Here is a 25,278-nt window from a genome sequence, read left to right on the forward strand (position 1 = left end):
CAATAAAAATACAGTGGAACAAAGTTGCTGATGTTCACCAGGAGTGGTAGTTTGTCTGTGGTTGGGTTATCCTGGATGTACAGAAATTAAGGGGGGTACAATAATTGGGCACTGTAAATGTATATATATGTTTGCTTTTTTTTTTTTTTTTTCTTTTTTTACAAGTGTAGTTTAATAGTTTTTACATTCAGATTTCCAAAGTAGAGATAAATGTCAAGTACAATACACACATAATCACTCTGCCCTATCACAATGAATGTTTAATAAGTTACTTTCAGGCACTCCAGGAAAAAAGAAAAAAAGTTCTATATAATGATACTGATGAATTCAACAATTGAAATCACTCCAGTGTGTATCATTCCCAACTCCCCCCCCCCCCCCCCCCCCATTCACTGCTAAAAAAAAAAGCTTACTGCAGGCAAATGGACAGGAAAGCAATATTTAAATAAATTGTTGACTGCAGCTTCTTTTAAGATACTCTAGGACAAGCAGATATTTTTTATTATTATTTTATTGAGGAGGTGGGATTGCAATTATCAGATTTAAGCATACAGTGTGATATATAAAAAGAAGAAACACTATTATGTACATTGATGTAATGAAAATAGTGACATAAGCATTAATTAACTTTTTATTTATTTATTTAGTTATTTATTTATTTATTTTAAGTAGAGTGAGTTTGACAACATCAATGTTATCAATGTATTTTGTATGCAACACGGCCCAATTATCATCCACTGAAATTAAATAAAATGATTAACACACAACTAAAAGGTGTTTTACAGTATATCTTTAGTCCTAAGAGAACCATTTATCCAACTTAGATACAAATTTACTTTAGGACATGTTATGGAGAGTAACATACGCTGCTTTGTTTGTAAATAATTTGCCTACCGACCCCCTTTATTATTATTATTTTTGGCTGCACCTCGTCTCTGATTTAGTTAGTTGAGCACAATCCTTTATATGTGTGCGTACATTTTTAGAGAGGAATAAAATAATTGAACTTCTCATTCCTTTAAGTTGCTATCGAATGGTCATATTTTATAGCGAATTAAGATCTTTTGATTTGAACCAAGGTCATCAAACACACCAGAAAACAGCAAACCTTAAAATCCTAGGGCCAGTTGCATAAAAGTGTATCAAACTAGTCTCAACAGCTAGACTGGTCTTAACATGGTCACTTAAGCCCCTTTCACACACAAATGCTGCTACTGAGCAGTCTCGGACGTTTAAAAAATTATTTAAAATACCCATTCACATAGCACAAAGTCTCGCACTCTATCAGTATAATACCATCGTGACCCTTTTACACAGCCAAAGGGATCATGCGAGTAAAACTTTCAAACCTGTCAGTCAACAGATCGTTTTTATGGCACTGGCGATTCGCCCATAAATTACAGCCGTCCCTTCTATTTGTAAATTCACCTCCTCGTCAGCCTGTAAAGTTAACAGTTCATTAACTTATTCCAGACTCAAATTACTACCTCGTTCTTGATCAGCCATTGTATTTGAAAAAAATGAAAGTGAGTAACACCAACGACAAAAATACCCAACACGTCCGATATACATGCAGTCACGTGGGATGTTGACTTTCAATCCACGCCCACTATAGTGCTTCAGTGCCGGCATAACATTTCACGCAGGAGTTAAGACGGTTCAGTGCTGTCTCCTGAGGTGGTCCAGAGACGGCATAAAATATGACGGCTCTGTGACGGTATAGGCAATTCACACAGACCAAATTGCCACATCAGTGCTGATTCTGAGCCGTCCTAACTCGTCTGTGTGAAAGGGGTATTAGATTAGGCTAATGCATGTTAGCCAGTTGCATAAAAAAAAAGTTGGAGGTGGAATAAAGCCATTCGAGCACAGTGATTTCACATTCCATTGCTCCCCCTGCAGGAGGAAACATGGTGTTTAGTACCCCAGAGCAGGAGTGCAGCCCTTCTGTGGCGTGCGAACATCAGCAGCAGCACCCCGAGAGCTTTCCAGAGTCTCCCAGCCCCTCGCCCCAATCACCTACTGACCAGCAGGACAGGAGCTTGGATGAGCTGCACAAGGTCAACCAAAACAAGTTTGACTCCACCATGGGTGATGGAAGCATTGTGCAGAGGAGCACTGAGACTCTCAAGTGGGCCAAGGAGGACCTGCTTATTAGCAGCTGTGAGTCTGCCCAAACTGTCTGTGACTCAAGGGAGTTCCCCCCATGCCAAAACAGTGCCCTGGTTAATTCTTGTGAGGCAGGGAGCAGCCCAGGCCAAGGAGATGAGGAGACAGCAGGCAGGCGTGGAGAGTCAGAGGACAGGTTTGACTCTCCAGGAGATGAGGGTGTCAGGCGTCCTGCCAGCCTGAAAGGTGTCCACTCCGTCCAGAGGAGTCAGAGTAACTTCGCTAGTCTGGGCCTGGCATTCCCTGCGCAGAACGGCTCTCTGGCCATTGCACGCTGGCCCAGCCTCTCTGACCGGGGCGTGCTGCCTGAAGACTGGGAGAACTACGCATACTCACATACCTATGACCGCACCTACAGTAAACCAGATTCCACCAACGACAGGTAGGCTTAGCCTAGCGTTTGGACTTAAATCATTTTTGTTTGTCTTGGTTGAATGATGTGTTTGATCTGTGTTGAGAAGAGTATGCTTTTATAGCCTGGCTCTGTTTCTGGTTGAAGCATTCAGAAGCATTGATTCCTTCCTTGTAAATATATTTGTTTTCCAGTTGAAATCAATCAATTACAAAATTATTGATGTAAATGTAGTAAGTGAGTTTTTGGGATGTACTTTTTTTTTCTTTTTCTGGTTGCTGTTAATATATTCTGCCAGGGAGCTGTCATTTTTGAGTGCTATATGCTGTAGCAAAAGGCATTCCCATACATTATCTCATTTAGTTTGCACTTTTCTCAATATCCATACCAATAGAAAATTAAAACAAAACCTTCATTTGTTCCCTTCAAGAAATATGCATAGACATCAATATAAACGTTTGTTAGGATAGGAATCTTAAACATTTAATGTAAAGCTGTATTAGTTCTGGGTAGAGAGCTGCATTGGTCATATAAACGCTTTCAGTATTAAAGCCCAGCCTCAGCTTGACACTGTTCAGAATGCGTTTCATATTGCTTCTGTATTAAAACAGACTTTTACAATATGTGGGTAACCGTATCATAAGGAGAATTTGTAATATGCCCACAGAACAAATACAACCAATATTATGTTATGCTAAATTCCATATCTAATCCAGCCAAAAAATAACTGTGTGATTTATTTTTACCGTGAAACAAGGCCAGTGGAGGAACAGAAAAGCAATATTGAATTAACAGTATGAGGTGCCATCCTAGCAATCGAGCAGAACCACTTCTAGTAAACAGTGAAAAAATAAAGGGTTCTGCTGAAATCAAGAGAATTTTCTAACTAAAACCTTATCTTGCACACGTTTTCTCAGACATACTGTAGGTGTGAGACCTGAGTACGACTTCTTGGGTAAAAATAATTGTTTTTCACAATTGTTTTGCTACTCCACTCTCTTGTGACACCATTTTTTTATAATGTAAAGCATCTGAGAAACATCTGGGGAGCTGAATTTGAACCTGCTGTGGATAATATGCATCTAACCTTTTGTAATTCCGGTCATGATATTTCCATGGAATACGCTTAAGACAAGCACATACAGGGAGAGGACAAAAAATGTAAAACATTAGCCAAAGCACGGGGAATAGGGGGTAGGGCCACCATGGGCAGCCAGGACAGTACTGATTCGACTGACTGTGCCTCTTGAAGGAATGTATGCAGTTGTATGGGATCCAACCAAGTGCTTACTTTTAGCACTCTATTAAAGTCTGTTTGTACATGTGGATGCTATTTAGATAACAAATGAATCGGTCATATGAGTGTCTGCCCATGTACAATCAAGTACAGATTGCTCGTGTTTCTATTATGTTGGCAAGTACATACATTGGACAACAGGACTGATTCCACCAACAGAGCCTTGAGCACCATTCTTGAACTGGGGGCATACAGCTGCTGAGCCAGTATGTTGTAACTAACTGTAGTGGAAGCTAGCATAATACAGCATGTGCATTGACATTTCAGATCCCCCACTGAAGACTGCCTGGTGCTGATTTGCTGTGGTCTGTATGATCTGCTGCGAGGTGTGCTCCTCATCCTGCCAGACCTGATGCTGGAAGATGTGATGGACAAGCTAATTCAGCCTGAAGCACTGATCGTGCTTGTCAACCACCCATCCCCCCTGATACAACAGGGGGTTATGAAGGTGAGATAAAACAGCTCTGAGACCTGTACATTGTTTCTGTTAATTTATTCTCACCTGCAGGGCATGGCATGCATATCACACTACAGTGGGAAAGTGTTAATTTGTCTAATATCTTCTTTGTATCTTTTGCAGGGAATTCATTGTTAATTACATACATTGTCAGTTTTAATGATCTAAACCCTGCCACACCTTAATTCTATATTAATCCTCCAGGTGTTTTCCCACAGGGGTGATTGATTGACACATTCATTAATATTACTACAAAAATGCAGTGTAATGAAGTTCACAGAAGTTTGAGTTTTTACATGTTATTGTATAAAGATCTGGCATGGTTTAGAAGATCAATAAAATAGACCCCTTTCTGTTTTGTTTTATGATTTTTTAATGAACAGGGGTACTGAAAAACAAAGTCAAGAATACTATTGTGTTTGCTGAGTATAGAACTTTATTGTATTGTTGCTACAGAGGAGCCATAGAAAATATCAAAAAGTACATCTTGAAACCTTATAAATGAACAGCATGCATATATACTATATACTGTGTTTCAGCCCCCCATTTTGATTTGTGGTACTTGGTTTTAGTCCTTGTTGCACATATATTCATTATACAGTAAATAAGAATACCTGCACAGAGATCTTTCTGCTTTTTCCATGCTTACTGTAATACTGTAATTTTTTTTTCTTAGTTGCTGGATGCCTATTTTAATCGGGCCTTCAAAGAGCAAAAGGAGAAGTTTCTCAAGAACCATGGCTTTTCTCTTCTGGCCAATCAGCTCTATCTTCACCAGGGGAACCAGGGCCTGCTGGAATGCTTCCTGGAGATGGTGTTTGGCAGGCCGGTGGGGCTGGATGAAGAGTAAGTGCTTTAGTGGGGGGCAGTACTGCTATGTTGATGTTAACAGGACACCTTTGTAAACAACATGGCATTATCTCTAAAGGTTTATCCTGGTAAAACATTTCAAAGCATGAAATTGTCATATATAGGGTTAGTGGGTCCTTCAGTATACTGTCGTTAGATTTCCGTTACATTTGGTGTCTTACTTGGTTCTGAAAGCAGGTCCTATTCATTGAGATATCATTTAAAGTTCTTGGTTAGTAAGATATTGTAGAAAAGAAAATGAAATGTTAATTAGTGCCTTTTACTTCCAATGTTCAAAGCCTTTTATACTAGGGACTTAGTATGAATTGATTACTCCGTGGCTTAGGTTTGAGTCTGGCTTAGGATACAAGTCTAATGACACAATTGGAACTGGGAATATTTGCTGTTACTGTGAGTGAGTTAGACATCTTTATGCTTTCTCTTTATTTAAAAATATTAGCCTCGACCTGGAAGACATGGAGAAGATTGACCCCTTCAGGAAAAGGTGCATTATTCCCATATTGGGGCTGATCGAGAACTCTCTGTATGAGAACACGCTGGTCCACAATACACTCTGCGTCCTGCTGCAGCTCCTCAATGCCTGTCCCAAAGTGGCTGATATCTTGCTTGACAACGGCCTGCTTTATGTGATTTTTAACACCTTAGCAGCGCTCAACGGGCTTGAGAATGGGTAAGTTGTTCAAATGCCAACATTTTTGCAAATCCTTTAATGATATTCTGATTAATTCTGTTTAAGCTCATTTATCATAACACAACTGTCCCTCCCCATCTGAGGTTATATACAGATGACAGGTTTTACAAGCAACGAATCCAGTCACATGTTGTTTATTTTCATTCGCTATGATTCCAAAATAATTCCACACTTCTGATTTACTATTATCCACTACATGATATAAACACTGCGTTATCTTTTGTTTCACCTCGTCCACATGCATTTTTAATAACACCAAGCAGACGTGACAAAAAGATCTTGCGACGTATCAAACAAGCGAGAACAACACTGCTTAGTCAGTTGACTCCTCCCTAATCGCCTCCTGCTTTAGTGTTGGAAATTATTATTATTATTATTATTATTATTTATTTCTTAGCAGACGCCCTTATCCAGGGCGACTTACAATTGTTACAAGATATCACATTATACATTATTTCACATTATACAGATATCACATTATTTTTTCATACAATTACCCATTTATACAGGTTTTTACTGGAGCAATCTAGGTAAAGTACCTTGCTCAAGGGTACAGCAGGTCAAGAGTCCAGAGCCCTAACCACTACTCCACACATTTTTCTTGGGAAAGGGTTACAAACAAGTACGCTGAAAGGACAGAAAAACGTTTTAGGTGATTCAAATTCAGACTCTCAAATTATTTTTTTTGACCCTCACCCGAACCGCAAACCGCAAAAAAGTTCACATTCCGACCCGAACCTGACCTGTTTTTGCGGGTCACCCGCAGGCCCCGCGGGAACCCGACCCCATGCAGGACTCTAACACAGGGAATGAGTTACAGGTAAGCTAAATGGGTCAAGACAGAGGAGTACGATTAACATGTCTCAATTTGTTTGGAGATTCTTTTTTTTTTTTTCTTTTTTCTTTTTTTTTAAATTTTTTTAAATTTAGTCGTTGCCAATTATTTTTATTATTTTCTCCCAATTTGGAATGGCCAATTATTTTATTATGCTCAGCTCACCGCTACCACCCCTGCGCTGACTCGGGAGGGCGAAGACGAACACACACTGTCCTCTGAAGATTGTGCCTTCAGCCAACCGCTTTTTTTCACACTGCGGACTCACCACGCAGCCTCCCAAGATCTACAGCGTCGGAGGACAACGTAGCTTACAGGCAAGCCCGCAGGCGCCCGGCCTGACTACAGGGGTCGCTGGTGCACGGTGAGCCAAGGACACCCTGGCCGACCTAACCCTCCCTCCCTCCCCCCGGGCGACGCTCGGCCAATTGAGCGCCACCCCCTTGGAGATCCCGTCCTCGGTCGGCAAAGGAATAGCCTGGACTCGAACTTGCGACGTCCAGACTATAGGGCGCATCCTGCACTCTACGCAAGTGCTTTTACTGGATGCGCCACTCGGGAGCCCGAGATTCATTTTTTAACGCGTTAATCACAGAAGTTAACTGCAATTAATTGACAGCCCTAATATAAACATTACAGTATGTTATAACCTAAAAGTTAAATGTTGATGACAGCTGTAGTTTAATTTCAGTGTATGGTACCAAATATCAAACAACTGCCTTTACCCTAACAACGTACCATTTGGTCAGATTTCTCTGGCTTTGGGAAGATGGTGTGGTAACAAAAGGGTTAAACATAAATTCGAAGTAAATCGTCCCTGACTTGACATGCTTAATCTGAAATTCTAAGAAACCAATTTAATCAATGCAGCCTGTGTCATTTTACTGTAAGTTTCAATGCAGCATCTGTTATTTGACTGTAAGTTTGATCAAATGGCACCATGGGAAGCGGCTACAATGATACCAAACTTGCAATGTCTTGATTTCCTGCAGGATCCTGCTGAACGACTACAAGCTCCTGGTGTGTGACATTCAGCAGCTGTTGGTGGCTGTCACCATTCACTCCTGCAGCTCCTCGGGGTCTCAGTACTTCTGCATCATTGAGGACCTCATCACCCTGCTGGGGTATCTGCAGATCAGCAAGAACAAGCGCACACAAGGTATGACTGGGATCTTGAGTGATCTGAGCAGTCACACCTAACACTACTGTTCAAAACTAAAAAAAGCTATTATTAGGAACCTTTGGTAAATAATTTTCACTTTGGCGTCTTTGTCTTGTATATGCTCCACCTCTCAGTTGTGTCATATGTTTTTCAGATTTATCTAGAGAATACAAGTGCCAGAATCATACCGACATACTTATTCATGAGTTCTGGCTTGGTTACTCTAATGAAGGCCAAACCATTTGATCAAACTTCGTCTGGAAATGTGTTTAAAAAATACTATCCATGTAGGTAATACAGGGTTCAGGGTCAGATTTTTATAAAGTGTATAATTTTTGTTCTTTGTCGGTATAAAATGCAGTGAATCAATTTTCTTTTATACAAAACGTACAAGCAAGAAGGTCTAATTAAAACAACACAAGAGTCCAGGGATATTTTGTTTTTGTTAAAGTTTGGCTTAAAGGTGTAATTGCTCATCATTTCCTTATCTATCTCCTTTTTTCTATACTAGTATACTAGTATGCAAATTTAAGAAACAATTTTCCAAAAGGCTGACCCTCTCTTTCTTTTATGTTATTTAGAAATGGCAGTTACATTGCAATTCCGGGTTCTCCAGTCAGCCATCGAGTTCATCAAAACTACAGCCAATCAGGATCCTCAGAAATTGACTAGCTCTGTCCACTTGCCCGCTCCTCAGCACCATGCAATCTACCAGAAGCGGAAGAGTATTGCTGGTGAGTTTTGAAACCACCCAATAACCACTACCATATAAAACAGCCTTCCACAAAATGGTAAACCAAGATACCAATACAGTGTGGTGCATTGTTCTAAATATCTTTTTAGAAGGATACAGTGCGCTATACATTATTAAATATTGGTAAAAACAAAAAATCTTAATCAATTTTACTTCATATTTTTCCTTCTTCCTATTATATAAAAGTTAAGACAAAATACATTTTAAATATCAGTTAGGGCCGGTCTACACAGTAGTTGGGATTTATTTTACTTACTATCAATATGACTGGCTGTAATATCTGGTATAGTGATTTTAGTCTACTATACTGACAAAAGAAAACAAGAACCGTGCTCAGTATTGTACACTAGGCAATTCAGTGAAATTGTGATTTTCTACAGCCTAGAGTAAACTGTTGTTCACGTATTCTTAAACCGATATGATAAAGCACATGTGTGCTTGTGTTATTGTAAGATGGATCAGCATGGTTCTGGAGGAGCTAATTGGTACCAATTATGATGTCATGAAGATAACCATTGCACATGGAATAGTTTCAGTTTCTTTCCTTCTCTAGCAGTTTAACTTGCTGCAGTACTTGCTCCTCTTCAGAGAAAACATTTCATGACACCAATACAAGATATTCATTGTTGTTGTTGTTGTTGTTTTATTATTTTGTACCTGTCTGAAACTAAGGTTCCATTGCCATGAAAGATTCCATTATGCCACGTCTCCCGAGACAGCATTTCTGTTCCTACGGCCAGATTCCGATGCCCCCATCCTTCAGCCTGTTAAACCAGGAGTCTCCCCTTCCATCCCCCACAGGATCTTCTGCATATGTCTTTCCAACAGAAGCAGGTGCAGTAACGCCATCCGTGCTGGCAAGCCTGAATGGGAGAAAACATTTCCTGCCCAAGAAATATTTTTTTTCATTGCGTTCGACTTGGTTAGAACTGGTGCATGCAAACTACTCTGAATTGCCTGGTAGAAGACTTTCTGGTGCCTGCCTGCTAATTTTAATAATCTGATTGCTTTCTACTGTGATGCTTCTCATGTTGATTTACACAGACTGGGACATTTCCAGTTGATCACTTCTAACTGGGTTCTGCTACTGGCCAGCAAGCTGTAGTTGGGTTTTTAACAGTAGACTGGTGAAACAAAAAATGAATTCTTAATTCTATCTAGATTAAGTTCAGATAAATAAATCACACTTTAATTCAAGAGAACATTTCTCAGTTAATAGTGTAGTACCCCCTTATGTTTAGTATCAACATAACAAAAACACATACTGTGTATAAAATAATATGTATCCACAACTTCAAAAACTTTAAGAAACAAAGTCAAATAGACAGATGTATTGGCTAGTGTAATAGTTCACACTGTATGTGCTGGCATTTCAAGTAGATTTTCTTTCAGGCTAAAACTGCATTTGGGAATGTTAACCAACTGAACTGTCAATGACGTCTTGACGTCAAAACTAGAGAAGATGTAGTTAACAGGCACATGCAATGGTTTTGTTTCAGAATTGAACATCGTTGTGGGACACTGCAGCTTTAAAACAGAAGAACTAGGTTTACTGGATACCATTTGTTAACCAGTTACTGTTTTCTACTAGAACCGACTTACAAAAAAAATAAAATAATAGAAACCATTAGAAATCAAATCGGTGTGTTCAACCCAATTTGACAGTTCTTCTAGGATTTGAATAAACTGTTTAATTTAGCTACTCGTTAGTGAGCTTGATTCCTGATACCAGGTAATGTTATGAAAAACATTGTTATCGAACTAATTAAATGAAATCCCACATTTTGATGTTCTTCAAAGTTGAAATGCTATTCATAATCTACTGCTTGGCTCACAGAGTTAAAACTGAACCAAAACGATATTTCAGTACTAGCAGGTATGCTGGAGACCCAACATACTACATCCTGAGTACATTAAAATAATGTAAATACTAATAAAGCAAGCAACATTAACCCTGTTATCAGCATGTTAAGTTTAGTTTGTGTGAAATAGTGTATATCAAATAGCCATAACACAATAATGCCAACTTAATGTCAGGTACTGTCTGTAACTAATTGAAATGTATTTAAGACCAACTTCAGGCCAGAATATTTGTACAATATTTATAAAATATGAATATGTGGTTTAAAATGACATTGAAATATCTTATATGTTTAACCCTTTCGCATATGTCCTTTTTTTGTATTTGAATGTTACTTTATATCTTAAATGTTTTAAGCATTCCAAATATAGATGTCAACTTGTTTATACAATAGGGTTTGTACAGTGTAAGAAAATGTATTTAAAGTATTTTCCATATGCACTTAAATGTTGTAATATATCATTAAAAGAAACAACACCCTGGTTAGTTTTGGATAGTTTCACAGACCCTGATTAATACTAACTGTGGACTGCCTTACCTAATTTTTTTCATTAAGTTGCCAAAGTTATTGGGGGTCAGTGAAACCAGCCGAAGGAGAGTTTACAACAACCCCTAATTTATGTTAAACTTTATATACTAAATTAAACAGAATTTAACATCCCTAACAATGACGCATTTTGTTTTCTTATTTTCACTAAATAAATAAATAAATCAAACATACACCTTTTAATAATCCCCAAACATCGGTTTGTGACTCCCCTGCAACTACAGTTTTCCAGAAGAGCCATGAACCACATTATGGAGTTATGGGGCATATTACATTAAAATAGCAAAATTAATTTAAAAAATAAATAAATAAATAAAGCAATATTGGGTTATCGGCTGACAAGACCTTTATAAATAGGAATAACTCTTTACATCTTTACGGAGGATAATCTGTATCAATAGAAATCCATCACAGCTATCTCTGTACATTCAGTTCTAACTTTGAAATACCTTATTCTAGCACAAAAACATTGGCAAAGAAACATCTTATTGAAATGAAAGTAAGAAAATAAATGTATTGTGCATTTTATTTTTAGATACACATTATCCAACCCGAGATCTCAATTTATTGTTACAGGGTAAGTCATGAAAAGTAAATTGGTTCACTTCAGTATTCAAACCAAGGCAGATTTAATAGTGCTGTCGTTTGAATGATATATGGACTGACTTGCCATTTTTCTTCAAGTTAAAAATACACTTGCATACACTACTGTAGATGTTTTTTACAAAGCCCCCTTGTTTCTGTGATTTGAATGGTGGTATTTAGATCTTTGGAGTAGACCACTCATCTCTAACTCCTGTTTGGTCATATTGCTTACAAGTTTTCGTGCCGTTGTGTGTGCAGGTTCCCGCAGGTTCTCCCTGGCCCAGTCGGACACATTGCTGATGAAGATGAGGTCGGTGGCGAGCGACGAGTTGACAGTGATGATGCAGAGGAGGATGAGCCAGGAGAACCCAATCCGAGCCAGTGAGACGGAGTATGTGCAGCGGCTGCAGAGACTGACCGTCCTCTCCGTCAACCGGCTCATCTATCAGGGTAACAAACGCTGCAGGAATTCCTATATAGAGAACTGCTCATATTGTTCTGACTCCATTTTAACTTCCTTCTCCGCTTCCTAATATTGTGTACTGTGCCAATAAAAAAAGACACTGCAGCACCAGTCAACATATAATAAATATTGTAAAATGGATTATTAAAGGCACTGATCTTTTCTCAACACATTGTTTCAGAGTGTTTGAGTGACAACAGTGCCAGTCAGGATATTTTATGCATTGTTTGTTCATTGTTTTTTGTTTTGATTTTTAAAGATTTGTGGTAAGAACAAATGTGGTCAGAACAATTGTCAAGAAATGCAGTAACAGACAAAATCATTCTCTCTATACTGTACATCGGTAGCTGCAGTGTCATGTTTTCTCCAAGACTGGTGTTTACTTTGAACCTTTAGTCTTTCAGCCTTTCACAAACATATACCCAGTACCACCAAATAACTATTTCATCACCATTAATAATGGTGTCCCATTATTTTCAGATGTCAGCCAAGACTTCTTTGATTTGCTGAATATCCCTGAGTCTTCCATTCACCAGAGTTCTTCAGCACATCAGTTTGAGCAGCCTGAAGAGAATGGGAATCCACAGCCCACAGGCAACAAGACCACTTTCCAGAAGGAAATCTTGAAACTAATGATGGAGGGGATCAAAATAGGACTTGTGAGTGACGCTCATACAACAATGTAGACAGCAGTTATTTAAATAATTTAATTAATGAAACCCACCCAATGGCAGCATTACTTCATGCCGATGTACTTTTAATCCACCAAATAGACCTGTAATGAGTATATTCATCAGTGCCCCCTGCTGGATATTTAACATTGCAGCTCAATTAGCGTAATGAAAAATACCCCTAATATTATTGTTGCAATGGGATTCAGGGGAGACTGCAGCTGGTCTGTTAGTCTTAGCTTTTACCTTATTTTATTTTATGGTAACTGTTTTTATCAGAAGTTGTATTTGTTAGAATGGGCGTCACAATTCCACTCCAGGTTTAATTGGTGAAATGAAATACTTATTATAGGGTCTGGGTGGAGGTTTTATTGGTTCAATTACATCTCTTAAAAAACAGTTGGAAAAAAGACTGGAAGTGCAGATTCTGCCATAGCAATGCTTTGGAAAGTTTCTTAGGATTGATTGACCTTAAATGACTTGTAGGAATGCTTGCTGTACGGTGTTATTGTGCTGTAGATGCCTTTGCTATGTGACTGGTTGTGAGCTTCTACTGAACAGCTGTGTTTCGGTACAGGGCAGCTCAGGCAGAGCAGGAACCCCGAGGCAGCAGTGGAAGCGGATTCTCTGGTCTTGCAAAGACACGTTCCGCGTGCAGATCGGGCGGCTCCTGGTTCACATCCTGTGCCCGGCTCGCCCCCTAGAGGAAAGAAAGCAGGCCTTGGAAATAGTCTATGAACCGAGCCATTCTGAGATCCTTCGTGAATGTCTGAGCCCTAGCCTGGAGGTAGGTACTGACATACAGAGCACAGTCAGGGGTGGACAAATCACTACTATGTGTGGTAGACCGATGGGCTACCAAAAGGTAAACTGGTAGCCCACCACAAATTTTGGTAGCCCACATTTTTCAGTAGATAAACATTTCTATTTAACGCTACGCACTATTAAAAAAATGTAGACAGATACAATTGTAAGGTTCAGAAAAGAAATCCAACATCACTTCTGAGGGCCACTAATAAAACATGTTGGTTATTTATTTATTTATTTATTTATTTATTTTACCATTATAACAAGATACTGCCAAAGTTTGCTAACAACCTAGTTTCTGTTAATATTTCTACCAAACAATAACAAGCTAATAATAGTTTCACAGACTTTATCAGTCCTGGGGACTCACAGTTTGGGTTTTTGATCCAACCAATATCTCATCATTAGTTTTAAAATATTCATTGTGTAACAAATTAAAATGTTCTGGGTCCTAAATGGACTATGGGAATTATTATGCACTTGTAGTAGTAGTAGTGTTGTTTTTATTTTTCCTCACCTGTGCCATTTACAGAACCTAGCCCCACCTTTTACCAGTCTTCATTAGCTAAACTATTTTGTAACGTTTACTTTTATATTTAAATTTCATAAAAATATCTATATAACACATAAATATAAAAAGGATTAGTTCATTTTTTTCTTTACCCTGTGCATTCACACTCACAGTATCCACTGCACATTATCAGTAACTAAACTCTGCAAGTGTTTGTTTGTTTGCATTTGTTTTCAAGACATGTTATTATTATACAATCAATATACAGTAGTACCGTACAAATAAACTTGTACACAGAATATAAACATGAGCACGGCTTTCTGCTGACTTAATAAAAACAATAACATCAGGGTTTACATTTAAAATAGTACAAATGCATTGCACACTTTATAAAGACATTACCATGTGAGGGGGCTCCCTCACAATTAGCGATGTCACGGTATACCACGGTTATCGTCATACCGCGGTATAATATCATTTTTTTGTAATCCGTTTTTTAAATGGCTATTTAAAGAAATACTCTCAAGTCAAGTCATTTTTTAACAAGAAAAATAACTTTAAAGTTTTAAAACAAATACAATACACTGGTACTACAGTTTTATTTATTTTTTTAAACACTGTTTTAATATACCGTAATTTCAAAAAAAGCTAACCAACTTCTGAAATATGTAAAAAAAAAAAAAATTTTAAAAATACATTAAATAAAAAAAAATCTCTTTTTACAGCATGGACAAAAGTTGGCCTTGTACCTCTATGAGCTGCTCCATGATCATAAAGACTGTCTGTCCAAGGAAGAGCAGGCAGCAGTGGGCATATTCATGACATCACTGAAGCTGTGTGGGCACCGGTGCATCCCTCCCAGTGCTCCTCCCAAACCCGACCTCATAAAAGCAATCAAACAGGTAAACAGGTTGAAAGTACTCCAGTCTATTGATCAGATCACAGTGTTTGTCTCTGCATTGCCTGTTCTGTAATAATTAGCAGCGTGTAATGTGCAAGTCAGGTGTTCCCTCCTTATTCTCATTAATATCAAGTGTTTTTCTTGTGTGGGGATATTGGTTAATGAGAAAAGACCAGAAATCTCAACTTTCTTTTCACTTTTTAACCTGGAGTCAACAGTGCTGTATGCTAGGCTACTGATACCCAGTGACTCACACATATTAAATAACAAGTCATGTTTCTTCCTTCTGTTGAGCTTCCTGTTTTCTATAAACAACATCTGTTTTTCAAAGCAATTTGAGCAATTACTGTATTCCTTTAACAATTTTTTGCTTCTCAGAAATAGCCTGCGTCTTAAATTTGAGTACAGTATGTTGATGCATGTATTAGTCGGCAATCAAAGACGTGACTACCCGAGTACACAAATAGCAATATGACTGACTGCCGAGAAAAGACGAACAAAGACATCACTGCCCGAATATACAAGCAACAACGTGACTCACTGCCGAGAAAAGACTAACCAAAATGTTACTGCCTGCTCTCAAATCAATTCCTAGAAAAGCCTTTACAGGTGCAGCATTTCTAACAAACAGTACCAGCTTGGACAGATCGGAAATGTTGATCAGACCCCTGTATTTTTCAACATTCCAAGCAATACCACAGTTCACAAATTGGGAGAAAAACAGTGTAATAGCAGACGGCCTCAAACTGCCTGCATATGCGTAATTGAGGTTGTATCTTTGTAAATGAATATTTATTTAATGTTTTATTTTTTCCTCAAATTTGGGTTGCGTCTTAAATTCGAGGTCATCTTAAATTCCAAGGAATACAGTACTATTTATGATCACCTGGTGGCACTGTGTGCTTTGCCAAAAACATCCGATTTCCAAGTATTTGGAGTCTGTTCTGTATGCACCAAACTACAGTGGATAGTGATGTTTTTGTTTTGTTTTTTGTTAGAGTAGATGACAATAAAAAATATTAAAATCTCTCCCTGATGTGTTCTTTTTAAGGAGCAGATGAAATATGAATCGGAAGAAAAAACAAACAAAACAGCCTGGGAAAAGAAAATGGGAAATACTCAACAAAGGTGAGAAAAATTGCATTTTTAAAGTGAAAGTCCCTTGTATATTAGGACTCATATCAACATTTCTAAATTTATGGCTGAACGCATTTTTCTGGTATGCATTTTATAAACTGAACTGACCGAGTTGCATTTTTACTGTGGTTTGTTCTGTGGACACTTAAAAATAATATATTTCCTCACTGGCAAAATCTCTCTTTACGTTCCCTAATTGGGAAACTTTGAGAAATGTATACAGGAAAAAAAGTATGTATTTTTATATGAAAACACAACATATGCATGGCTCCCACTAAATTCTTACAGTAGTTTTGTTAAAATTACCATTTTAATGTGTAATCTTGTTTTCTAAACACTGTAGTGCATATTTATGATGATATAGGGCTCTATGTACTAATGTAAGAATTATTTTCACTTTAAATTTCATTAAAACATTATTTTCACTTTAAATTTCATTAAAACCCCATGTGTCTGCAGGTTTTCATTGCAACTGAGCTCTCAATTACTTAACTTGGCCCTTAATCGAACTGATAATTTGCTTAATTAGACCTTTTTAATTGTTTTCAGAGCTCAGTTGGAATGAAAATCAGTAGACACAGGGTGTCCCCAGGACCAGGGTTAGGAACCACTTACTTAAATGTTCCATGGTTCATGGCAACAATTAATTTCATGGGAGAAAGTCATGGAACCTCGTATCCACCAGGTGTTGCACTTCTTAACCTTTTATAGGAAGAAAATGGTATATTGTCTTTCAGACAGACATTCTTAATAAACAGATAAGAATCAGCTTTGTTTGTTTAGACCAGCACAGCAAGTTATCTAAACTATTCCCCCATTTAAATATTTATGACCCTCTTTTACCAATATCTAATTCTTTGAAGTAGAGCAACAGGAATGCTCTGGGGAATAAAGGCGGAAGACAAACTTAATTAACCTAACAGCATCTTTTAGTCTCATCGATACACAGACCTAGTTTTCAAGATTTAAAATGTAATTTTAGAAAATACATTCAATTGCAACTACAAATTTTTCCCACAAGTCTCATTCAAAGGCTAGACGGCAAGTCTAAGGATATTTCAAAGATTGCAGCAGACATCACCCAGAATGTGTCGCTGCGACAGGGCATGGAGAGGAAGAAGGTCATCCAGCACATCAGAGGAATGTACAAAATAGACCTGAGCGCCAGCAGACACTGGCAAGAGCTAGTCCAGCAATTAACACATGACCGGTGAGTGACCCGCTAACCTTTTACATGCTAAGTGGTGTTGCAAAGCCTAATGATAAAGCCAGAAAATGGTGATGATACATAAAAGATGAATTTGTATTTTTTATTGAACTATTAATTAACAATTAAGCTTTTTTTTATTAAATTTCCGTACAGCCCTACCTGATTCCTTTTGTCTGTTTTTGCATAAACTCGGATTATTCTTTAGTAATGTGCGGCCCGCTATACACATTAGGTTAAACTAGTTTTCTGGATATGCGGCCCATGATAAAAGTTTGGTTGCGCACCTTTGCTTAAAGACAATCGTGCATTTTGTCAGAGCACTGCTAAACTACATGTGATTTAGGGGTTAGAAATGCCTGTAAAAGTTCCCTGTAAAATGTACCTTAGCCTACATTTAATAATATAATATTAAAGACATAAAAATACAGTATCATCCCCTTTGATCGGAACGATAAATCATTAAGCTACAGTATCTCATTAGCAACGAACAGTTTGAAATATTCGTTATTTGTATGTTTTTGATTGAGATCAGGATTTTCTGTGCATTGGTCCGCATTTACTGTACTGTATTTCTATAGTGACCTGATCTTCAGTGTGTGACACCTGCTGGTGAATCATTGTATTTCAGTAGTAATCTGCATCAAACCCTTTTTCTAGTCAGGTAACACCTTCTAGCATGCAGAAAATGCAGGACAGGTTAACTAAATTGCATATTGCATTAACCTCAATTTTATCATGCAGCATAACACCACATTTATATAGCTGGCTATGGCTACCACTGTAGCCTACATTGCAGGACCTAGGATCTGCAGTTTATCCACAGTTGTATTTGAAATATTTGCATACCCTGTATTAACTTCAAAAAAATTTGATTAGGACCACATCTTTGAAAACATCATTAAAAATATGTTTTTATGGGGGCTCCTGAGTGGCGCATCCAGTAAAGGCGCTCAATTGGCCGAGCGTCGCCCGGGGGGAGGGAGGGTTAGGTCGGCCAGGGTGTCCTCGGCTCACCGCACTCCAGCGACCCCTGTAGTCTGGCCGGGCGCCTGCGGGCTTGCCTGTAAGCTGCCCAAGAGCTGCGTTGTCCTCCGACACTGTAGCTCTTGGGTGGCTGCATGGTGAGTCCGCAGTGTGAAAAAAAGCGGTCGGCTGACGGCACACGCTTCGGAGAACAGTGTGTGTTCGTCTTCGCCCTCCCGAGTCAGCGAACGGGTGGTAGCGGTGAGCTGAGCTTAAAAAAATAAATAAATAATTGACCATTCTAAATTGGGAAAAAATAATAAAAATAATTTGGCAACGACTACATTTATAAAATTATATATATATATATATATATATATATATATATATATATATATATATATATATATATATATATATATATATATATATATATAGTATATGTTTTTATTTAAAGCTGCTTTCTCTAATCAAGTAAAGGTAAAGCATTGATGGTCTTTCCTTTAAACTACAGATTCTGAAAGGGTGACTGTTTAAATGCTTTGTGTGTCTTTGTATTATGTATTGACTGGAATGTGACTTTGTTGTTTTCAGAGCTGTGTGGTATGACCCAGCCTCCTACCCAACATCCTGGCAACTAGACCCCACCGAGGGGCCCAATAGAGAAAGGCGGCGTCTGCAGCGATGCTACCTGACCATCCCCAACAAATACCTGCTGAGGGACAGGCAGAAACCAGAGGGTGAGCTGGGCCTTTGCCACACAGTATTCAATAGCTGATTTTCATATCTGATTTGATTGGCTGTTTTAATGTAAAAAATTGTATTTTTATATTCTTTATAGAACCAGTCAAGCCACCATTGTCCTATCTTTTTGAAGACAAAACACATTCTTCTTTCTCATCCACTGTCAAAGACAAAGCAACAAGTGAGCCTATCAGGTACCTGTCTGACCCCATCTTAATACACCAGAGTGTATCCACTTTAGGTCATAAAAAATATAAAAGCTCACATACTTTTTCTCCTGATTTTCTTAGGTTCACTCGCAAATGCGTAAGTGTTGCGCCTTCGAGAGAGATCACTGGTGAATTATTATTAGGCAAGTACTTTTGAAAATTTGTGTTGCTGTTACAATACACTTTTTAATAAAAAGATAAACCACCTGGCTGATAGGCAATTCAATTTGCTATTCATTTATTGAATACTTTAAATGCTCTTCTTGGGTTGCCAGCAGTAATGAAGCATGCAGTTAAACAGAAAAGTGTTTCTGGTGATTTATGTTACTATAACCTTTAGTTTACAGCCCAGTGAATGTATAGTAATTCCCACAGGTAAATGTAAAAAAAACTGTGCTGTACAGTGATTTGTTCATTTACACATACTGTAGCACGACAGTATATTCTGTGCATTCCTGCATCATAATGCGTGTCTGCAAATAATGTACTGTTCTGTGCTACCCTTTGTTTTCTTCATTACAATATTTCACCAGAGTCCAAATCAGTTACTGTGAGATTTATCTTCCTATTCATTTTTCACATTAATCACTGAGGCAAGATGCCATTTTGAGTTTGATCCAGAGATAAGTGATAACAAGTTATAAGTTGTAATGCAATGTATTGAAAGTATTCGGTGCTAGTACAGCTGACGCTCCAGGCACAGTGTTTAATTTGTCATACCATGGGTCAAATGGGGTAAATATTCACATTTTTCCCTTGCACAATGTTTTTATCACAATTTAATGGTTATGAAATCAAAAGTTACCGTACTGCTTGACATAAGCGGTTCATTAAATATGGTCTATCTAGCATTTACTGTGTCTCATTTTTACCTATGAAATACGATAAAGGTGATTGTAACAGCGATTTGTTACTGGCTGAACAGAGCCTTCACAGACACCGTATTGCAGTTGAAGGGATCCGTAGTAGTTAATCCTGCGGAGCGGACGCTCTCCTCCTCGATGCCTTTTGAGCTGCGAGCAGCCTCCCTGGGCACGCCCCCCAGCCAATCAGGACTTCCCTATCAGCTCAGCACTGGGCGAGCCTCTGCTCAATTGGTTGCCTAGCAACACATCTCCTGTTGCAAGTCCCAGCTGCACACATCCACGCAAGAACCAGCATCAGGGCCCTCCCTGTCACAATGACACACCCAAAAGATTCATAAAAAACATCATAAACTTTCAGGCCTGAAATATTATTATTTGTTTATTTAGCAGATGCCTTTATCCAAGGCGACTTACAGAGACTAGGGTGTGTGAACTATGCATCAGCTGCAGAGTCACTTACAATTACGTCTCACCCGAAAGACGGAGCACAAGGAGGTTAAGTGACTTGCTGAGGGTCACACAATGAGTCAGTGGCTGACGTGGGATTTGAACCGGGGACCTCCTGGTTACAAGCCCTTTTCTTTAACCTCCTGTGTGGTCCAGTGGTTATATATATAAATATATAAATATAAATCATACGGCCCAGTATGTGTACTGTTTTAGACTATTTTTTAGAGAGGCTTAATAGTACTTGGTATGTACAGATTTCTATTTTGCATATATGTATTTTACTTCCCGAGTATTTACTTAGACAATCCTATGTACAGTGCACTAGAATGCCCTCACAGCAGTATTGTCAAGGGACCAACTGTACTACTTTAGAGAAAAACAGTTGTTAATGAAATTGATAATAATGTTTCATGCTTCTTCTACACAGGAAAGTCTGGAATGTACTTTGTTGAAGATAATGCAGCGGATACCTACGACAGTCCTGTAAGTGAATTCACAAGTAAATACAAAAAATACAAATATATAGTACAAGAAAAAGAAGTAAATAAACAAAGAAAGTTTTCTGGAATGCCTGTACACGTAGGATACTACTGTATATGACGGAAATTGTTATGGTATGGTACAGTAAATAGCTAAGTTTAGGCTTGTCAGCATAGGAATAGAGTGCTTCTTTTGATCAAAGCGACTTTGACAAGAAAGCCTGTGTTTTTTATGTTTGATTTACTGTGTAGAATACAGATCGCACAAAGAAAACGGCATGTTATGGTTGTGATAATCACATTAGCAGGACACCAATCCGAAGCACAATGCTCTGTTTGAGCAATGAAATGCAAAAAAAAAAAAAAAAAGTTTAAATAATCTTATTTTAGAAGCTTATTCTTTTTTTTCCCCCCCAGAGTCCTCAAGGTGAAACAGAGCCAGCATCCTTCTCCTGGACTTATGAAGAAATCAAAGAGGTCCACAAGCGATGGTGGCAGCTCCGGGACAACGCAGTGGAGATCTTCTTAACCAATGGGAGGACACTGCTCCTGGCCTTCGACAACACCAAGGTACTGTACAGAAAAGCATAACTGCACTAGGGGCCAGCGTGCTAAACCACGGGATAACGGCAAGATGTACTATGTTTGCCATACGTTCTTTTATTAAAAGAATACAGTTTATAGTTAAAGAAACTAATTCAGAAGTTACTGAAAGTAAACTGGAGCAAAAGTAGAGTAAATATTGGCCATTGTGTCAAATGAAGGTTCTTAAAGGTGCAGGTATTAGCTCACTATATGGAGCACCAATGTGCAGCACCAAATACAAATCATATTAGAATCCACAAGAAACTGTAACAACAAAGAAAGTGGTAGGGTATTTTAGCCACAATATTTTCTGTTCTCCAAGTGCCTTTCAAAACCACATAGAAGTTTTTGTGTAGACAATTATTACAGAAGATTGGTCTGACTGACTGCATGACATTCTTTCAGCATTAACACATACAAAACTCATTACCTGCATGTAGGATGTTTATGTTGTTAGTGTATGGGTGGCAACAGTACCCAAGCTGGTGATGATTATTCATGAGTTTTAGCATTAATCATTTTTAAGCACATATTTATGTCTGCTGGCTTAGGTCCGTGATGACGTTTACCACAACATCCTGACGTCCAACTTGCCCAATCTGCTGGAATATGGAAACATCACGGCTCTGACCCACTTGTGGTGCTCGGGGCAGATCACAAACTTTGAGTATCTGACCCACCTTAATAAACATGCGGGTCGCTCCTTCAACGACCTCATGCAGTACCCCGTGTTTCCCTTCATTCTCAGCGACTACACCAGTGAAACGCTGGATCTCAGCGAAACTACTATCTACAGGTCAGTTATTCAGAATTGAAAAGCCTGAAATGTTTTCTTGTTCAGCTCCAGGAGAATAATGCTGTTGACTACTGAGCCACCACACCATTTACCCTTATTAAATGGGTGTTTCTAATCAGTAAACTGGATTGAGTACAAAATAATGTAATAATTAAGTTAACAGAATTAAAACCAAGTTTGTTTGTTTGTTTGTTTTTTTTAGTTGTGATGTTATTTGTCTCAATCTCAATCTACTGTGTCTGCTATAATCAGGTTTGGTAAATCTATGCTATGCAGTTAACTAATAAAATGACAAGAAAAAAAGTATTTCAGCTTTATGAAAATATTTATCTTTTTCCTTCAGAAATCTTGTGAAACCCATAGCTGTGCAATCTAAAGAGAAGGAAGACCGTTACGTGGATAACTACAAGGTATTGCTTGATCATGCCTATTGTCAATCAATGAGATGGTATCATTAACAAAGTCTTCTATGGTAATTCTTTTTCTGCATAGCATTGTTCTAGTGATTGATCAGATTGAGGACCAGCATGGTTTCAGGAAGAGCATTCACAAAGATGTGTGAATGCAATTGAAAAATACAGTGCCACTTCATGATCAGTTATTTTCCTGTTTTATGGTGCTATTCAATCAAGCATAATAGATATAAGAGAATATATATTCTAAGAAGCATGACATGAGGGGGGCGCTGCTCTGTTTTCCAGTACCTGGAAGAGGAGTTCCGGAAGGGGGCTCGAGATGATGACCCCATGCCCCCTGTGCAGCCATATCACTACGGGTCCCATTACTCCAACAGTGGCACCGTCCTACACTTCCTGGTCAGGATGCCTCCCTTCACAAAGATGTTTTTATCTTACCAAGGTGCGTTATTACAAGAAGACTACGGGAAGACACCGGGGCTGGGGTTGCAAACAAGGTTTAGCATGAAAGGGTGAAATAAAATGTTCATTGATTTTGTATCCGATAATTTATGTGTTTGAGTCTGAATCCTAGACTTTTAAATTCATTACAATGGGCTTGAGTCAACTGCAACTTTGACTGCATATACAAAACAATTGTATGTTGCCTGTACAAATAACCATGTAAAAGGTTAAGACTCACTTTGAACTGGTTCAAAGCTTACTTGCAACTTGGAATTGTTTTTTGAAATGACACGCAGTGATGTATTTTCATGCACTGTAGGATTCTCTATCTGTTTCTTGTGTACTTTTTAGTGCAAGCATCTATGATACAGAATCTTCAGTCATTAAAGAAACAAATAAATGTTACTGTCAAGAGCTGTTTATTAAATACAGAATAATTTTCTCAACAGACCAAAGCTTTGATATTCCTGATCGGACTTTCCACTCAATGAACACCACATGGCGGCTTTCATCATACGAATCCATGACTGATGTAAAGGAGCTGATCCCTGAATTTTTCTACCTGCCAGAGTTTTTGGTGAACAGAGAAGGTACAGTATGAGAAATAAAATCAGTCACTTACATACAAATAGAACAGTGCGTCCCCTGGTGTGCTACGATAGAAAGTACAACCTTATTCTGTTCTAATAAAACGTTGCTAAAATGATGGGATATCCGGCACAGTAGATTATAGTGTAGTTAGGTTCAGTTAATAAAGACCTGGTTGATAAGGCTCTGGACTGCTCAAGTTACTTCCACAGACAGATACTAAAGTGTTTTCCCTGACTTTTGTTCGATATGATGTGATATCTTACAAAAACACTATACTAAGTAAGTGTTGTGTTACACTTTGATACAAACTTTTATTTTAGCAATATAAGGCACTTACACAAGGTCTTTCAACAGGTTCAGTATTTCTGTTTAGGTTTTGGACAAGTATTGCATACATCATTTATCCAAACAAAATATAAAATGCTGATGTTGCCTACATACATTGCAGTGCATTTGGTGTTTTCAATTTGAGCCCCGAGATTTAACAAAAATAATGGCCTCCATTTGATTAAATAGTGTATATGCTTTATACCACTGTACATTTTTGGGCAAATGTTGCATTAATTTATGAGCTACAACATACAAGGAAAAAAACAACCTTTCCTTCCCTGGCAGGCTTTGATTTTGGAGTGAGACAGAACAGCGAGCGGGTGAACCACGTCAACCTCCCGCCCTGGGCGCGCAACGACCCGCGTCTCTTCATCCTGATCCACCGGCAGGCGCTGGAGTCGGACCAGGTGTCCCAGACCCTCTGCCAGTGGATCGACCTGGTCTTCGGACAAAAGCAGAAGGGCAAGGCAGCAGTGCACGCAATCAACGTCTTCCACCCAGCGGTGAGTGCAACGGGCAGCTAGCTCTGTTAGATAAGGGTGATTTTATAAAGTCAGCTGTTGTGGGGGAAACAAACATTTTGAAGGATCCCACCTATCAAATAAGTGTTGTGTTCCCCATAAACTGCTGTTATTTTGCAGTTTTCCCTAATTTTACTTGCATTTACAGTGTTTTACCAAGATTAGCTACTGTTTTTACAATTCTTTACCATACTTGATTGTCTGTGCTTTAGCATGTTTTAGGTATACTTTACTACACCTTTCTGTGCTTTTACTTTAGTATACCACAGTAAAATTATAAGGGCAAATGTTGCATTGTGCTTTTACAGCTTGTTTCACACACCATGATTTAGCATCTTAGGCCACCTAAACTAAGGGCACGCAAAATGAGAAATAACTATTTGTTCTGCTTTAGACATTATGTATATAAATTACATTTTTGACCAGTTTTAAATATTTGACTGAATTAGACTTTAGTTTATTTTATTTTTTAGCAGTATGTTTTTTCCCTTACTCCTGTGCTAGCATCTCTGCACTGGCTTCTGGCTAGATGTTGTTTTTAACTTATAAGGCATTAAATGGCCTTGCACCATCGTATTTAAAGTATCTTTTAATATCATATGTT

General features: G+C 38.3%; 1 protein-coding gene across 8 annotated transcripts in view; it reads left to right on the forward strand.

The window, feature by feature from the left end:
• LOC117402875 (lysosomal-trafficking regulator-like) overlaps positions 1 to 25,278 on the forward strand; it is a 163,435-nt gene that overhangs the window by 116,635 nt on the left and 21,522 nt on the right. For 6 of the 8 annotated variants that reach the window (XM_034004461.3, XM_034004462.3, XM_034004463.3 and 3 more), the window contains 23 exons: positions 1,903 to 2,551; positions 4,086 to 4,266; positions 4,952 to 5,121; positions 5,585 to 5,815; positions 7,664 to 7,830; positions 8,415 to 8,567; positions 9,260 to 9,421; positions 11,839 to 12,030; positions 12,524 to 12,702; positions 13,292 to 13,501; positions 14,758 to 14,934; positions 15,985 to 16,061; positions 17,092 to 17,280; positions 18,838 to 18,983; positions 19,085 to 19,181; positions 19,278 to 19,339; positions 20,940 to 20,995; positions 21,409 to 21,561; positions 22,128 to 22,372; positions 22,716 to 22,782; positions 23,074 to 23,230; positions 23,682 to 23,822; positions 24,439 to 24,656. In XM_034004461.3, the coding sequence (XP_033860352.3) occupies positions 1,903 to 2,551; positions 4,086 to 4,266; positions 4,952 to 5,121; positions 5,585 to 5,815; positions 7,664 to 7,830; positions 8,415 to 8,567; positions 9,260 to 9,421; positions 11,839 to 12,030; positions 12,524 to 12,702; positions 13,292 to 13,501; positions 14,758 to 14,934; positions 15,985 to 16,061; positions 17,092 to 17,280; positions 18,838 to 18,983; positions 19,085 to 19,181; positions 19,278 to 19,339; positions 20,940 to 20,995; positions 21,409 to 21,561; positions 22,128 to 22,372; positions 22,716 to 22,782; positions 23,074 to 23,230; positions 23,682 to 23,822; positions 24,439 to 24,656 (4,079 nt within the window). The remainder of the gene's footprint in view (positions 1 to 1,902; positions 2,552 to 4,085; positions 4,267 to 4,951; positions 5,122 to 5,584; positions 5,816 to 7,663; positions 7,831 to 8,414; positions 8,568 to 9,259; positions 9,422 to 11,838; positions 12,031 to 12,523; positions 12,703 to 13,291; positions 13,502 to 14,757; positions 14,935 to 15,984; positions 16,062 to 17,091; positions 17,281 to 18,837; positions 18,984 to 19,084; positions 19,182 to 19,277; positions 19,340 to 20,939; positions 20,996 to 21,408; positions 21,562 to 22,127; positions 22,373 to 22,715; positions 22,783 to 23,073; positions 23,231 to 23,681; positions 23,823 to 24,438; positions 24,657 to 25,278) is intronic. The other 2 variants (XM_034004467.3, XM_034004469.3) reach the window with 1 other exon arrangement.

This window comes from Acipenser ruthenus, chromosome 5, assembly GCF_902713425.1.
Source record: "Acipenser ruthenus chromosome 5, fAciRut3.2 maternal haplotype, whole genome shotgun sequence".
In the NCBI taxonomy this organism is placed as follows: Eukaryota; Metazoa; Chordata; class Actinopteri; order Acipenseriformes; family Acipenseridae; genus Acipenser; species Acipenser ruthenus.